Source organism: Mchenga conophoros, linkage group LG20, assembly GCF_057382185.1.
Source record: "Mchenga conophoros isolate Kocher_MC1m ecotype Shallow Benthic linkage group LG20, M_conophoros_male_GT1.1, whole genome shotgun sequence".
In the NCBI taxonomy this organism is placed as follows: domain Eukaryota; kingdom Metazoa; phylum Chordata; class Actinopteri; order Cichliformes; family Cichlidae; genus Mchenga; species Mchenga conophoros.
The window spans coordinates 27,385,427-27,402,778 of record NC_140545.1 but is presented as its reverse complement, the minus strand read 5'-3'; the positions used below and the strand labels follow the sequence as shown (position 1 = coordinate 27,402,778).

General features: G+C 43.5%; 1 protein-coding gene across 5 annotated transcripts in view; it reads right to left on the bottom strand.

The window, feature by feature from the left end:
• Positions 1-17,352, bottom strand: part of prkcz (protein kinase C, zeta) — a 112,817-nt gene that overhangs the window by 29,396 nt on the left and 66,069 nt on the right. For all 5 annotated transcript variants that reach the window (XM_085258572.1, XM_085258576.1, XM_085258571.1 and 2 more), the window contains 5 exons: positions 8,199-8,330; positions 6,709-6,799; positions 5,737-5,789; positions 5,413-5,607; positions 1,806-1,903 (listed from right to left, as the gene is read on the bottom strand). In XM_085258572.1, the coding sequence (XP_085114698.1) occupies positions 1,806-1,903; positions 5,413-5,607; positions 5,737-5,789; positions 6,709-6,799; positions 8,199-8,330 (569 nt within the window). The remainder of the gene's footprint in view (positions 1-1,805; positions 1,904-5,412; positions 5,608-5,736; positions 5,790-6,708; positions 6,800-8,198; positions 8,331-17,352) is intronic.

Sequence of the window (17,352 nt, the reverse complement as noted above, 5' to 3'; positions counted from 1 at the left end):
GTGATAGTATTAAGGTAGTATCGTGATAGTATTAAGATGCTGGAAATACGACGTGGGTGGATCCTGACATAAACTTTTCACAAATGGGAGTCGAGCGATTGAAGCGACTGAAATGTGAGCCAATAATAAGAGGGAGTAGAAAACACATTAGTGGGTTGCCTAGGCAACCGAAGCCTGGGCTATCCTCTGGTGACCAACTGTCGATTAAAGCAATGCACAACGAGTGAATCTCTTCATATGTGCACGAGGTTTAGAGGTGAGACACAAACGACCTGAGCAGTTCCACAGCATGTGCATGTTACATCGTAACCACGTGTTTCCAGCACAGCCACTCTTCACCTGGCTGCCTGTCTTTTCCTCCTCTTCCCCACCGAAAAATTCATGATGGAGAGTCACTGTGGAGGAAATATAGTACAGCTGCAGGTGGTGCCTGGAGGGGTGTTGCTCCACAAAGGAGACTATGCGGAAATGGTTGGATGAGCAAGTCATTCAGCTTCGTTTATGTAATAACACCTAAAGTGTTATTAAGATGATACTGTGGAGGACAAATGTGACACTGCATGTTGTATGCATGTCTTTATCCTGTCTTCCTTCTCTCACCCCAACCAATCACAGCAGATGGCCCCGCCCCTCCCTGAGCCTAGTTCTGCCGGAGGTTTCTTCCTGTTAAAAGGGAGTTTTTCCTTCCCACTGTCGCCAAAGTGCTTGCTCATAGGGGGTCATGTGATTGTTGGGTTTTTCTCTGTATGTATTATTGTAGGATCTACCTTACAATATAAAGCACCTTGAGGCGACTGTTGTTGTGATGTATAAATAAATTGAATGTATGAAAATGTCCTTATATAGATTTTGAACTTTTGGGGAAGTTGTCAGTGTTTATTACAAATCATAACAAAAACAATAGTAAAGTAAAAAAAAGTTCAGCTGTTTGATGTGTCAGCTGTTGGTCACGTGATCTTTATGAAGGGCTGTTATGGGTGCAGCCCTGCTGGGTTCAGCACTGTTTGAGGAAAACAGTAAAGTCCTGAGTGTGAACAGTACCTTTAGTCCTCACATCATGAACAGGTTTTAATAGATCTGCAGAACCATTGAATGGAGCACATTACAAATCTGAGCCGTGGTTATTTCCCAACTACAACAATGACCTCACTGTGAAAACACACCGCAATGTCTAATCTCTTTCAATTCAGTAAATTTAGACACACAATGTAAACCTAGTGACACAAACTACAACTCATTTGAACTTTGACCTCGGTGCATGATGGAGCTCCAGGGCTGCCTTGAGCTGGACGCTGCACAGATCACACAGAGTTGAATCAGTGTCAGAGTGCAGCGGCATTGTTGCTGTGACACAACCCTAACGACCCACAACATTGTGCTTTCTTACTAAACACTGAGGCCCAGAAAGCAGTTTGAAGAGTTCACTACGCAAAGTTAAAAAAGGGAGGAGCTTCTGGAAAACTGTCAACCTGTCTTCAGATACGTGTGGAGCTACTCAGGAACAGCCTTCATCTGTTTGTCAGGTCGCCTGAATCTGTGCTTTGTTTTAAACAACGGCTCAAAGCTCATTTTTATACTTCACAGCCGTGAGCCACAGTTTACAGCTAATGTGCGCATGTAGGAAGACGTACGACTAAATATGTGTCTGTATGCTGGAACATATACTTTGAATCTGTGTGTTAATATGAAGTTAGACGTTAAGCTTACTTCAGCAGACTGAGGTAAGAACGGGCCATCGTCAAAGGAGTATTTAGTGAAAAGCACTGTACCCGACAGCGCTCACAGTGTCAGCTTTATCCTCTTACCGACTTTCTGTCTGGAAACAGGAGTGGAGGCCGACTAAGAAGGGATTGGTCGAGGCCTGCTCAAAAACATGCTTCTCTGTCTGCACCCAGTCAATATCCTGCAGAGATGAGACAGACACAGCATGAGACAGATAATGTGGGAACAATCGGTTTGTCAGTAGGCTTTCTCAGACAGATCGATGGAGATACATCAGGTCACTGGTGTCACTGGTTTGAACAGCCCTCACACACAGAATGGGAGATTAATGGAGTGCAAGCCATGAACTCGGGAAACAGAAGAGCTCTCTATTGTCCTTTAACACGATGGCAGGTTTAAGGCACTTGAACCACAGTGGCTTACATTCACTTCCCAAAGTCCATCTTTTATCTACAGTTTGTAATTTTGGACTAAAATACTGCCAATAGTAAGTGACGTTATTACAGGTATGCAATCTACAGTGTTTGCTGCAAAATTTGACATTATTTTGTGACATCAGCATCTCATCGTATCCAACCCTTTATACTGAATCGCCTTTCTAAATCAGGTGTCACAAAATAACAGCTGAAAGCACTCCAACTCCCAGAAGTCCTTCAGAGTACCCAGGATGTCATGGATGCTGCTCAGTGCTTTGCCTGCAGCGAGGACTCTGAATCTGGAGTTAAAGCATCATTAAACTGTGATCAGGTGTGTGTACACTGTGCCGTGATACAAAATTCCTTTTGGTCAAGTCATTACTGCATCCAGCCATTATTATTATTATTATTATTATTATGCAAAATAAGTCATAGTAACACGTCTGACATTTCAGACTATTTGACTCTCAGTGGAATCACCTTCCTGCTGTCCGTGGATTGTTGTTTGTACAGAAAGTGAAACTTTGTCATGGAATAAAACGTGTCCATGTGGGACAACGTGAGCTGGTCAGATGATGGACGATGCTGTAGTTATAGGACGCTGGTCCTCAGCCTATATGTTGAGCAATATTGCCATCTAGTGGACTTTCATCACACAACCACAGCACAGTCAGTAGGCTTTCTGTATTCAGGCCTATCTCACCTCCTTACCAATCTCTCTCTCTGTCTTTCTTTTAACATATGTTTCAGCTACGATGTTCTAGGACTACCTGATGACTTTTGAGGCAGAGAAGTCACAGAGTCTAAAGAACGTGATCAGAGTCTGTTAACTTAAGCTAAGCTTTGAGTTATCAGACCAGCAAGCCAGACGAGTCGAGAGCAAGAAGTGAAATCAGAGTAACACAGAAAACAGAGCTGACTCAAAGTATTTCAAAGTCACTGAGTCTTATTGTATCCACAATCCACCCACAGAAGTCACGTGTTGTTTCTAAGGTTATGATCAGTCCTGGAGGACAGGGAGCTGTCAGTACTGCTAACGTACCATGCAGACAGACTGTGTCAGAGACACTTTCAAAGAAAGCTGCAGGTGTGGGCATCACTCGTGGAAAACGAAACGACACTTTGGCTCTTGTAATGCTTCTGTTTCTATGAATATAACATGTTTTTGCCTGTGGAACATTATTTATGCAGACTTCATGTTCATCTGGTTATTCATCCCTGCAAAGAGGATGTTATTTCATCTGCTGCTTTCAGTCACCCACTCACTTCTTCCTCCTCAGCAGCTCTGTGCCACCTCCACTCCAAATTTCCCCTTCTTTGTTCCATTTCCTTCCAGTGTCTGGCTCAGTTCCATTCCCTTCCTTTAGCCAATCCCGATTCTCATATTTTCATACCTCCCCACTGTTTCCTCGTCACCCTTCACTTCCAACTTTTACCCTCCACTCTCCTCTGAATATTGACCTGTTACATAGTCTAGTGCTCCTAAATCTCTCCAGAGCCCTGCTGTCTCCATGCAAGGTCAAAACAATGAAACAGACAGCGTGCAAAACCAGCTGCCCTCTGAGTATTCGAGAAAATATAAACAGAAGTATTGAAAATTCCCCACATTCTCAATGAAATGTGTCCTGCTGTCCACCACTGGTCCAGTTCAACCCTACATGTAAGACAGAAAAAAGCGGTCCGTGGCTGGGATGTGCCAACATCACAGATCCTGACATCATCTGTGTATGTGGACTTCAGTGGAAATCACTGGGTGCTGAAGCTGCTGTTTACACACTTTTATACAAGAATTTACTAATGTCTACCAAATCTGTTCCAAAGCATTTCAAAAGGAAAACAGCAACAGCTGTCCCCACGTAGGCTGATTTATAGAGTTATATCCCCTCCTGAAGGCAAACATTACACTTCTCAGTCTTTGTGCTTAGAAATCTTTGAAACCTTCAGTGTTTAATGTTTGTAGTTTTCCTTCTCTTGTTTTTCTTTTACGCTTGCAGCTGTGGTGGTTAATGTTTTCAGTCAGTTGTTCTGGACTGTTACAACACAATGAAGATGGATGAAGCCTCCAGGTCTGAAAACTCACAGCAGTATAAATCCTGCATTCTCTCCAATGTCCAGCAGGGGGTGCATTGCCTGTTGTAAAACTAACTAACCCTAATTTCCTTCGGGATTAATAAAGTATTCTGATTCTGAATAGTACAGAAGTCAGTGAGAAACACTAACTCTGATGTTTTCAATCACTAACTCAGTCTTCTGTATAACACACGGTGGTCACATTGTAAATTCAGGCCTGTCAGTGGGATGCTGCACAAGAAACCTATTGTTGTAAAGCATATATTTTATACTTATTTGATCCTCTACAATAAACCGAGGATTCAGGCTCTCACAGACCAGCTGTGCGCTACATATAATACAACTACTGTTTACAAAGCACACCTGTCCACAGAAACCCATGGGAAGACCAACAAATGTCAACCAATGTCAGCCTCCTTAAGGCTGGAATGCAGCTGGATAGGGTAGTAGTAAGACTACACACCTTTGGAGCAGGAGTCGCAAGTTTGATTTCCACCCAGTATCCAGGAAGGGTCCTGGCTAGACCCCCCATGCTAAAACCAGGCCTAAACTTGTTAATGATCTAAAGGCAGCTGGCACCACAGTCACCAAGAACACCACTGGTAACACAACACACAGCCATGAACTGAAGTCCTGCAGCAAAGTCAACCTTCAGAAGAAGGCACGTGTCATCTTACATTTGTCAGTGAAGATCTCAATGATTCAGAGAAAGCTCAGGAGAGAATGCTGCGGACAGATGAAACAAAGAAATGAGGTTTTTGGCATCAACCCACCCTGCGGTGTTTTGGAGGGAAGAGAAGTGCTGAGTATGAACCAAAGAACACCAACCCCACCCTCAAGCACACAGGTGGAAATATTATGCTTTGGATGAAGCCGTGACCTCCACTGGACACTCAGGACGGGTCATGGATGGGTCTTCTAACAACAAAGAAGTGTCTAAAGGAAACACGCACTAAGGTCATGTATTGGCTTAGCCAGATTCCAGACATTAATTCTTAATTAAAAACCTGTGGAGGGAGGTGAAGCTTCACGCTGCCAAGCGGCAGGATTTCGAGAGTTTCTATAGAGAGGAGTGTGCTAAAATCCCTCCTGACATGTGTGCAAACCTGGTGACCAGCTACAAGAAACCTATTACTGCTAACGAGTACTCATGTGGTTCTAGGGGTTTAAGTACTACAGTCAGAGTTTCTCCGGGTGCTCTCACCTCGTCGTCATGGACCAGCTCCTTTTTCACCACCTTCATGGCGTACATCTGCTCGTTCTTCTTTAGCCGCACCAGCAGAACTTTGGCATAGCTGCCTCGTCCTATTACTCGAATCAGGTCAAAGTCAGCCAGCCCGAGAGCCAGTCCCTGGGATATCTTAATGCCATCGATGCCATCAACTACTGCTTTGATATCCTACAGGGGCAGAGGTCAGAATAGCATCAATAGCATAGTTTATGTAGAAGAATGATCACACAGTCATTTTCAAAGGGAATGGGCAGCTTTTACATTATCAGCGTATTATCCTTAATGAGTCGGTCTTACCTCTGTCTCGTCTTCTGCTTTATTCACTGCACAGTTGTGTGGTAAAAACGGTACTGCAAAACACAGATCCACACCAAACTATGACCATCTGGAGACTGTCGCAAATGCTTTCTTTCCCTCAACCAGCAGAGGGAGGCAGAGCACACAAAATAAAGACCCCTGTTCTTACCAAACTAGGCTAATCCACAAGGGGCCCCAGAGCATCTCATGGGCACAAGTTTACACATAAGCATCTCAGAGTTACATAAGTGATGACAGCGAATGAGAAGTCAAGAGACCAGGCCCACTGGTCCAAGCAGCCACTCTGGTACTCATTTCTTTGGGGACTTGTAAAATGACAGCGGGGGCCACTGAGGGCTCCTCAGTTATAAATTGTACAAGTAGCTGTCGTTTAAGGAAACACTAAAGAAACTGGTGTAGTGGCGCACATCTCTGTAGAGAACAGCACTCTTCTTTATTTTTTATTCACTCTCAAATTTAAAAGAGTTTGTGTACTTTCAAAGAGATGTTGTCACCCTGTTTATCCACAGATATCACAGTTACTCTGAGACAAACTCAAATGCATTCTTATGCTAAATATTTGTAGTCATTTCAAACAAAATTACACTCTATTGTATTTTATTGTAACATTTCTTAGGGCCCACCCAACGGTCAGTTCACCGCCTACGAAGGACCACAGAAGACATCAGAAAGTGTGAAAAGTGTTAAATGTCCTATGTGTTAGAGTCCAAACAGTCCAGGACATGAATGCAGTCAGACTGGGACATGTAGTCCACAGTTTCTAGACGTGCATGGACTGGGTTTGGATGCTGTGTCCAGGATCCCGTCATGCTCTCTGCTGACTTATGTCTCATAAAAATGCAGCAGAGTTCAGAGTTTCCCTTTTTCATCTGGATCTCAAAGAAACCTGCACTCATACAACGATTAGCTTTCTTAGGTAACTCAGTGGCATATAAAAGAAATGCATCTTACTCCCATCTGTGTCCTCTGTGTCATCCAGTGGAAGGTCCACCTCGGCACTCTGGGCATCTGAAGGGGGCTTCTGTGATGGCATGACTGGATCCTGAAGAAAAGATTTCAGATATTCACCTGCATTTCTTTGCAACATGCCCTATCAGATATCCCGTCATGGCTGTGCAGTCCTGGACGAGTGGATGATGGCTCATGTTTATGCTCAGGGCGAGGTCTGTATTTCAGCTCATGGGCAGAAATGTTGCTGCTCTAATGAAGTGTGGGGGTTTCTCCAGAAAAGGGATTTAATCTTATCCAGGAAAAAAGGCAGTGAAGATAGCAGCACAGTCGCGGAGCACATACTCCATTGACTGCATTGATTTTCTGCTCAGGATTTGGGTGATTGGGGTCAAAATTTTGGATCTTTCTGTTTGGCCAGAAGCTTGCATAGCGCTCTAATGGATTGACTACGTGGAGCACACTGGTCTGTGGTCACGCCGTCCTTGTTTTGTATCAGTTAGGATATCACTATATTGCTGGTCTTTGAAGAAAGACTTGTTTGAAAGACTAGCTTGTTGTTTCTCAGCTGTTTCAAAACCATTTTAATTCCTTTTTATAAACTGCTTCACTGATAAGATAAGACATCACTACTTGATCTTTGAATCTCATGTAAAGCAGCACACACACCAAACACAAGTACATTTTAAAGACATTTGTGACAAACTGTTCTGCTGTGTTTTGTTGTTGCTCCTGTGCAGAACCTGTGTGGTTCCACTTGATGCTGAGGCCTGAAAGGTGCTACTGTGACGCAAGATTAGCACAGTATGCTGAGCCCAAAGCAAGAGGTTTCAGTTTCACTCACTTTATTTACACTGAGAGCTGACTGACTCAGAATGACTCCGGGTAATGAATTAACCCTGAGAGAGTCAAACTTCAGTTTAACATATAGAGTTTGAGAGCTCTAACATATTAACCTGATACTTAAAACAACTACTTGTTACACTGTTTCCAGCGTTGGTCTGACACTGTGTTCACTCTGATGGGAAAGGAGATTGAATGTTCCCAAATAGTGCAATCTGATTGGTTGGGAGGGACTTTGATGCAGTAGCTGTTCAACAATCCCTGCCATGGCCTCCACCTTAATGTTTGACAACAGCTTGAGAACATAATTAGTCCCATCAGTAACACTGACTAGCTAACTTTTGCTCTACATTATTAGCCTACTGCTAACAAATTAAAGAGATTAAACAACAGGGCCAGTGTAACAGCTGCTCTCTATCCACCTATGACCAAAGAAGGGTCAATCACTGAGTGCACCTAAGGTTAAAGATTATTCTTTGCATGTCCACAGTTTACACACACCCCTCACTGATATGAGTGTCATGGTAATTTTGGGCTTTTGATGGTTTCTTTGAACGGTTCTTTGTCCAGGGAGGGAAAAAGCTTTCACAATGATCCATGCAGACAACAGGAGCCTCTGTGCAATTTAATGGGCATAATCACATACTCACCATAAGCCTTTGGCAGGTCTGAGGGATGAGTCTGTGACAGCGCTTATGGACCAGCAGTTTGCAGGTGATACACTTGTAGCCCTGACTGCCCAGCCCCCATATCCTGTCACTACAGTGGGCACAGTAGGCTTTCTGTAAGACAAAAACATGCACCCTTTTTAGCAGAACATATATGTCAAAGTCAAACTTTGCCACTACAGGACGGACAATGAGACTCTTCATCGTTTAAATGAGGAGTCTGATTTTCATAGTTAGCCTTTATGGCTGAATAGCACAAACACAGCTGCAAACATCCACGTTTGTAATCAGTATTTATTTTAATACAATTATTATCACGACAGAATAAATACACATCGTTCATTTATAACAGAGAAAATCAAAAGACATTTTCAACAATAGAACTCTGTCTTCATAAACAACAAGACGGAGACTGTGCTGTCTGCTCGTTCACACTACAAATAAAATGTGACAGCAAACGCGCTCTAGTGTGAATGCTCAAAGCGGCCCGCATGGGTAAAAGATGTCACACAGAACGCGCTCTGTTTACACCCAGACCAACAGTATTGTTTGACTGATGGCCCACTTGTTTTGGACTTTACGTTTCCCAATTTTACTTTAAGTTATAAAGTTATTTTGTTATTTACATATGGCCTAATAATCATCCTTATTGCTGTTTTAGAGAGGAGCAGTGCTTCAAAGGATAGTTGCAGATTTCTGTCAGAATCTGCAGATTATACAATACAAATTAAATGTTCACGTTTCTCCAACGTTGTCTTCCCAACAGTTTCACCGGATGGCCAGGAAGCGTTCACGATATCTTCTCCAGCGCTGATAATTGCCGTCTGTCTTGTGTCGGTGACGTAAAAGACCGATTTAATGCGACATGACCGTTCAAACAGCAGTCGCTTTCTGAAACATCAGATATGTATCGGATTCAGCACCACATACGAAAGTGACCCAGATCGGATTTGAAAATATCGGATGTGTGCTGTTCACACTGTCATACCATGATCGGATATGGGTCGCATAGGGTCAAAAAAAGTCGAATTTGATGCGCTTTTTCCTGCAGTGTGAACGTAGCCTTAGACATGTCATCACCGCCAACCCAGGAGGGTGATGACATCACACCTTTTTATGGCTGAGGTGTAAAAACTGCAGTTTGTGTTTATTCCTGTTTGTCTAATGTTAATATTTGTTTGATAATCTGAAACATGGAAGTGTGACAACATGTATCTAATACTAATGTTTCAAATGCTGCGTGTGTGAGTGTGTGAGAAAAAGGTGATTGACAATGGAAGAGAGACAGACCATCATAACACTTATAAATGTCGGTCTGTCCTACAGAGAAACTGCAAAGAAAGTCAAGGTGTCAGTGAGTCCAGTTTCCTTCAGCATCCAAAGGCTCAGAAACAAACTGACAGGAAGAGGTCTGCAGACCCAAAGACACGACTCAATCAGAGGACAAGTTTCTGAGAGTTAACAGCTGTGTGATAGGCGGCTCACAGGACAACAGCTTCAAGCAGCTTAATAGTGGTCGTCGTAAGAAAGTCTCAGTTTCAGCTGTGAAGAGAAGACTTTGAGCTTCAGGTTTGACAGGACGAGTTGCAGCAAGAAAGCCAGACGTCAGAATAAGACAAAGAGGCTTGGCTGGGACATGAAATACCACCATTGGACTACTGAAGACTGGAAGAAGGTATTATGGACTGATGGATCAACATTTGAAACCTTGTGTTCATCACACAGGATCTTTGTGGTCGAGTAGGTAAAGGATGGTTCCACAGTGTGTGGTGTCAACCGTCAAACATGGAAGAGGAAGTGTGATGGTCTGGGGCTGTTTGCTGGATCCAGGGTCGGTGACTTGTACAGAGTGAGAGGCTCCCTGAACCAAAACACATACCACAGCATTGTGCAGCACCATGCAGGACCCTCTGGTATGAGCCTAGTTGGTCAAGGCTTCATCCTACAGCAACATAAAGACCCAAAACATAGATCCAAGCTGTGCCAGAACTACCTCAGGAACAAAGAACAAGGTGATGAGCTTGAAAACATGGAGTCCAGCACAGTCTCCAGACTTAAACCCCATCGAGCTGGTTTGAACTGGACAGAAGAGTGAAAGCAAAGCAACCTACAAGGTCCACGTTTATGGGAACTTCTGCTACAGATATGGGAGAATATTTGATTTCTATTGTAGAAAGAAGCCACGACTGTCTTCAGCTGTTATATCTGCCAAAGGAGGCTACTCTGATGGGTTAAAGGTTAGAATACACTTTGGTCTATAAACTGATTCCATGATTTCTTTTTTAACTCCAATTACTTATTTGTGCTATGCTTTCATTTCAGAGTTCAATGAGACAATAAACTGCATCACTTTCAATAAAAAACTGGAAAATTTTGGGTTTTCTTAAACTTTTGAGCGGTAGTGTGTATTTTTAAGTGGTTGGATATTTTATATATTTACTAATTACCATGATTTTTAAAATGATAATTATAGTATCTTCTTTTTGCTTTCACGAGTTAATGTGAGTTAATGTTTCTATGGTTTGTTCTGGTAGGAGGTGCTTAAGCATGGTGTTGGTCCAATGCTGGACTGCTGGCTAGTCACCATTAGCCATGGAGTTAGCCCCGAGTTTTATTTCAGCCGAGTTCCTGTAGGGTCACAGACACTACTTCATGCTGAAAATATGGATTTGTAATGTTATTAATACGATAGATTTCTAACTGGACTGCACAACCTCAGCCTCACCCTTTATGTACGTGTCTCTAACTCAGACTCGTCCTTCCTCCTCGTGTCCTCGGCCAGGCCAAGGCTTATTGTAAGTTTACTCTGTTACATGACTTGGTGTGGAGTCCTTTCTGTGTAGTTGTACCAAAGCTGCTCGGTGTCTCTGGGCAGGCTGTCACCAAACCGTCTCCCTGGGAAGTGAACACTTGAGATGCAGAGTGTGTGCTCGGCTGTACTGACATCATTGTAAAGAACAAAGTCCCAGTCAGTACTCTATTACCATGGAAATGCTTCAGCAAAGACTTCAAGTCCTTTTCCTCGAACACTAAACAGAGTTAAAGCGCAAACTTTCACCCACACCCAGCCTGACAGCGATGTAAATCTAAGCTTCGGGTTCTTTTTAGGATTTTTTTGGATGATACAAACACCAACATGAGAATAATCACAGGTACAGATGCACCTGTACGCTGACTGGATATCAGCCCTTGACTGACATCAGCATAAAAATACCAAAAAAACTGACCCATATTTACACTGGTTAAATGATTAAATATTACATGGCCATGATGAGTGTACGTACACGTCTGTACATGATAATACACGCAGTCTCCTTGAGACAGAACAGTGAAACACTGTAAAACTGACTAAAGTTGCTCTAGTTTCTCTGGTGCATCAGAACGGCTCACCCCAAACGCTGTCCCTGACTTAGCTGGATCTCACTGCTCTGCGCTGCTGCAGAGCACATACATGTGGCTGTACGGGGAACCCTGCAGTGTCAGGCTCCAGGACATTAGAGGACAGTAAGTGGTGTATTAGTGCACACCACTCTTCTCCAACATACTGACTCTGCAAACCACACCTTGGCCTCTGCCACTGTTAATGTGATGATCAGCAATGTTTATGATGACTCGTGTGTATTCTTGTCATCTACGTGGCAGCATTTGGTGTTTCCAAGACTCAGAGAGGTCACCAGCTTTTAAGAACATGTAATAAACCAGTCAGAATAAGCTGGGATAGAAACCAGCACAGGGGAGAAGCATCTCTCAGAGCTGTGCTTGTCACGTGGAGGTCCAAAGTCCTGCAGCTGCCTGCAGCTTCAGATTAAGGAGCAGAAGGCGCTTTATCGATTGATCCCAGCAGGCAGTGGTACAGATCGTGCGAGTGCCCGCACACTGACGGGCCTAATATTGCTGAGAAATGATGTGCTGTCTGCTTTGCTTTTAAGAAAACTCATCAGAGCAAAATAACTGATAACACCTGCACAGAATCAGGCCGTTACAACAGCAAAGCATCATTTACAGAATATAATGTGCCCCAGAAACCACCATCCTTACTACTGTACTGAACTCCAGCATGGTACAGTTACAGGATGCCACGTGTGCAAACAGTCCAGTCAGAAAGTTTCCTCACTACTAAACACTCCAAAACTGTTAGAGGTATTATAACAAAGAGGAAGTGATTGGGAATGACAGCAACTCAGCGACAGTGATATGGCACGTAAAACCACAGAGTGGGGTCCAAGGATGCAGAGGTCGTGACCTTCATATTAGCTGAAGAACAGCTTCATGGCTGAGCAGCTCCATCCAAGCCTTACACCACCGAGCTCAAAGCAAAGCCTCACATGCATTTCAGCTGGCAGAAGCACAGAGTAACAAATGGGAACTGGTCTGATTCTTACAAAACACTTTTCTACTCTCCCAGAGAGCTCAAAGCACCTCAATACAACATGCTACATTCACCCATCCACTTCCTTCTATGGCTTTAAGTGCTTACTAACCCAAGGGAGACAGGACTCGAACCCCCAACCTCCGATCACTGTATGACCTGCTCTACCTCCTGAGCTACTTCTCCATCTGGCAATTCGATGGGTGAATATGAGTTTGACGGTTGCCATGAGAACGGTGCTGATCTGACTACATGTGCCAGGTTTTAGGTTTGGTGTAGGAGGTATTTTCGTGTGGGGTTGTGTGTCAGCAGTTTCCTTTAAAGAAATGCTTCAGCATACCAAGACATCTGGGACGACTTCATGTTTCCAACTTCGTGGGAACAGTTTGGGGATGGCCTCTAAGACTGCACACCAGTGCACAAAGCAGCTCCATAAAGACATGACTGAGCTGACTGGCCTGCACAGAGTCGTGACCTCAACCCAAGATCTCATCCACCTTTGGGATGAATCAGAGCAGCGACTGCGAGACACTCGTGTGTGCTGTGTCTGACCGCACAGATTCTGGAAGAACACTCAAAAATCCCATAAACACTCCAAAAGCTTCAACATTCCCAGATGAGATGAAACTGTTATAGCTGCCAAGGTTGGGCCACCATCATATATGAAACCCTATGGATTAACAATGGGGTGTGACTCAAGTTCATATGCATGTGAAGGCAGATGAGTGAATACATGTGGCAAACCTGTGTCTGCCTGAAAATGGCTTTGTTTTAAGCCCAGTGCCCAACACCTGCAGGTCCTGTATATGGATGCTGTTCACTGAGGATACAAAGGTCAACCATGAACAACTCTCTGTCCCACTCCTCATTACGCCCAGTGTAACTGACGTCACTGTGGGAAAAAGACCAGGCTAGAAAGCTAAAGATACAATATAATATACTTCATCTGATTCGGTTTACACATCTGTAACCAGCAGTCACAAACATGCTCCTCTCACGTTTGAGCTAGCATGTTTTGTGTTTGCTTGTGTGGATTTTGTTCCATGAGAGGACGCTGTCAGTCATCCTCCAACGCCGTCCTCATCACATGGGAAACAGGAGCTAAAGACAGCCCACGATGTCAGAGGGGAGAGAGCCAGAGAGCAGCTTTGCCTCTGAAAACATCAGACGGAGAGGGAGGGACGCAGATGTAAAGAGAGAGAGTGAGAGAAAGGAGGAGAAATTTGGCCTACTTCTCCTCAGCTCTTATTTATATCCTGAGGACAACACAGTAACCAACCAGAATCCTGGGAGCTGGCATAGCAACAGTCACACAAGTCCCAGTCTGAGAGCCAGCTGTTTAACAATTCAGGCGCCTGCTGTTATGAATTCATGAAGGAAACAGCAGGAACATCTCCTGACTTGATGTACATTTCCTAATGTGCCCCAATCTATAAATCTAAATATCTATACACAACACTCCTTACATGCCACAGCTGCACAGTCTTTGTATGCTAAATTAGTTAAATGCCTGATTAATATGCACCACAAAGCCCATGAAGGTTCAGTAAAACTAGGAATGTGAAGCTGTGTGTCTCACTGCCTCGTGTGTTGGAAGCCATGACAAGCCGAGCTCACAGAACTGCTCAGGCTGATGCTTTCAATATGCTGTCCAATCAAACTGATTTACCACATGTGGAAAAGACTTGAGTGGTGACAAGCAGTGGGCAGCTGGTGAATACATGTGTGCAGCGTAATGTTTGGCTTCTAATAAAGGTTTAATCGTGTCACCGTGGCAGGATGGGTATTACCTGTAAGAGCTGTGGAGTCACTGAAAGCATTTTAGATTAAAGCTGTGATAGAAGTAAACGTGACTTGGTGTAGTGTGGGTTCTGTATGTTCCCATCTTCACAGCTGTGTGGGTTCTCTGGGGGTACACCAGCTTCCTCTCACAGTGAAAGACACACATGTCAGGTTAACTGGTCATTGTGACACTGGCTGTCATGAAGAATGGGAGCACGGCTGCTGCTCGCCTACCTAAGGTGGAACCACCTCTGGTCCAGTGATGGGGGGAATGGATCGAGAGATTTGTGCCAGGAATCTGATGAAACCACCTGTACACTATCCCACCCACCTGATTGTGCCTCTCAGTCTACATCCTACCAGCTTTTATCTTACATCCTGGAATTCTGTCCTGGATGGTCTCTGGAAGACCTCTGCACCATATCCCCACTATCACCACCATGGAAACCAGTGAGCTTTTATACACCACTGCCACAGTAATGCCAGAAGCACTTGAGTATAAGATAAAGCTAGAAATGCAGGCAGATGACACCCCCTGTGGAGAAAAGATCGCTGTCAGGCTGTTAGCAGCTGAGTGTTCAGCTGTGGTGAACACTGGGCTATCTTGGAGAAAGTTCAGCAGGATTACGACAGGAAACGACCGTGGATGGAATATTTCCTCCCACGTCACTCTGCCATGGTGGTAGATGTGAGGGGTTTAGGGGAGTGTTCCACATCTGCTTTTCATTCTATGCAGCCAGGCAGGAGACCTGTCTCTGCTCATCCTCTCCTAAACCAGTGGTAGTTGTGCAGTGTCAAATTCATTTACAGTTCTTAGAGTTTGTTTTGTTTTGAGTTTGTTTGTTCTGTCTCTGTGGTGAGTCTGGGTCCCAGGGTTTAGATCCCGTCGTACTGTTTCTACTTCCCTGTGTCAGCACGCTGTGTTCCTCATCTGTTGTTCCTAGTCTGTTACCTACGGGGTTTCCTCAGTGTATTCCTGGAATTCCCAGTGTTTCCCTTGGATGTTGAACTTTGTTTTGCCACTGTTTTGGATATAAAGGTTCTGCCAAGTTTGCCTCACAAATTTACACTTGGGCCCATTTTTTGGTAAATGGTAAAGGGACCGGGTCTTACACAGCGCTTTTCTACTCTGAGCACTCAAAGCACTTTATACAACTTGTTCATTCACCCAATCACATCCATTCACACAAGCACTTGTCTGGGTTTTCAGTGCTACCTAACTAACATTCATACACGTTCACACTCCGATACTCAGACACACTCGGTATAGTATCTTGCCAAAGGATATTTGGCATGCAGACTGGAGCAGACTGGGATCGAACCCGCTCTACTACCTGAGCTACAGCCACCCCGTGCTTTCATGAGGTGCTTTCACACCTTCATGAAAGCACCGCCAAATTAATTCAATAAATATCCTGTCTAAATATAAAATCTAAATCGTGGATATTCACTTTTAAAAAAGATGGGTTGTTCTTGTTCTATATTATACCTAACTATCAGAGCTGCTCAGTGAGTGGGTCATCAGAGGTGTGCAGGTATCTGCACATAGGCAGTAAGGGCTGGGTGCATCTCCCCGCCTCCTCAGCAGTTCCTATTAGGGTAAGATGCATTAGTCCCGGAGACTCTGGGCAACTGGTCCTGTTAAAGCTTCTGTACACTGTGTAGCAAGTCCTACACCTTTATGTCATTCTTAGGACCTCAGTGCAAATATTAAAGGTCCTGAATGGGAACATAATCAACATAATCAAGGCAGGGATTACACTTTCTCCTACATATTTGGTATTTTAAGATGAAAACTGGTCTTATTTGTATAGGCAGCAGTGAAACTGTACACGACAGCAGCATGAAGCGAACAGCAGCTCTCTCACTGTGACGATAGTTGTTGTATGTCACTATTAGAGATGGCACGATACCACTTTTTTATGTCCGATACCGATATCATAAATTTGGATATCTGCCGATACCGATATGAATCCGATATAGTGTTTTTTAATCAACAAAACTGTTTTTTAAATATCTTGCTGCATTTTGTATAAGTTCATACTCAAGTTTAAAACAACAACTACACTAAAGCTATTCTGTTATACCTGTATGCAAAAAAAAATATTTCATAGTTCAGCAATACTGATCAATCTAATAAACTTAAACCTACACCATCCTCCCTATTCTGGTATTTTAAAGAGTACTTAGCATAAATATTAAGCAACCTAACTAATAGGGTTCCAACTCCCAGCAACAACAAAAATAAATAAATAAAAAATAGGGAACCACCCCTCACGCTCCACCTCATGATGCTTAATCAACGTAATCAACCTTAATTTGATGCAGTGTGAAAAAAAATGCACAGAAATCAATTATTTTTCAAGAAATATTAAATAGATTCAACATCTTTCTTCAACAAAATTGCAGACTGCACAGATGGTACCTTCCCAAAGGAAAAAGTACTATAGCTTACTAGGGTATATATATTAGACTTAATAGTTACTATATACAATAATGGACTTCTATTCATTTTGCATCAAATTAAAACTTTGGGTGTCAGATAATTATTTATTAAAAGCTCGACATTTTAAATGAGAATAAGAAAGAAAAGTATGTCTTTGTGCCCCCTTTTCCCTGTTAATGCCCTATCGGCCCCCCTGGCTAAACTTTGCTAGATCCGCCCCTGCACAGTTACCAGCGTCAGCTACGTAGAAAAAGATCCTGGAGTAGAAAGTAATAATAAATAAATTCTAACAACAGCTGATCAAGCTTAAACGTGCTGCTGTTGTTCAGCCGCTGGTTTCCTCTTTCTGGTGCAAAGTGGGCCAAAAGCTAACTAGAGACACGGACTCGCGACAGAAAAGCCGATCAGCTGATCGTTAAGCAGTTTCATGATTGAAGTAGCAGCAAGAAGAGGCAGTCGTTTGTTAAGCTTAACGCAGGAATGCTTTACAAACATTCAGAGATGGACTTACACACTTGCTTTACTTCTCTCGGGATAAC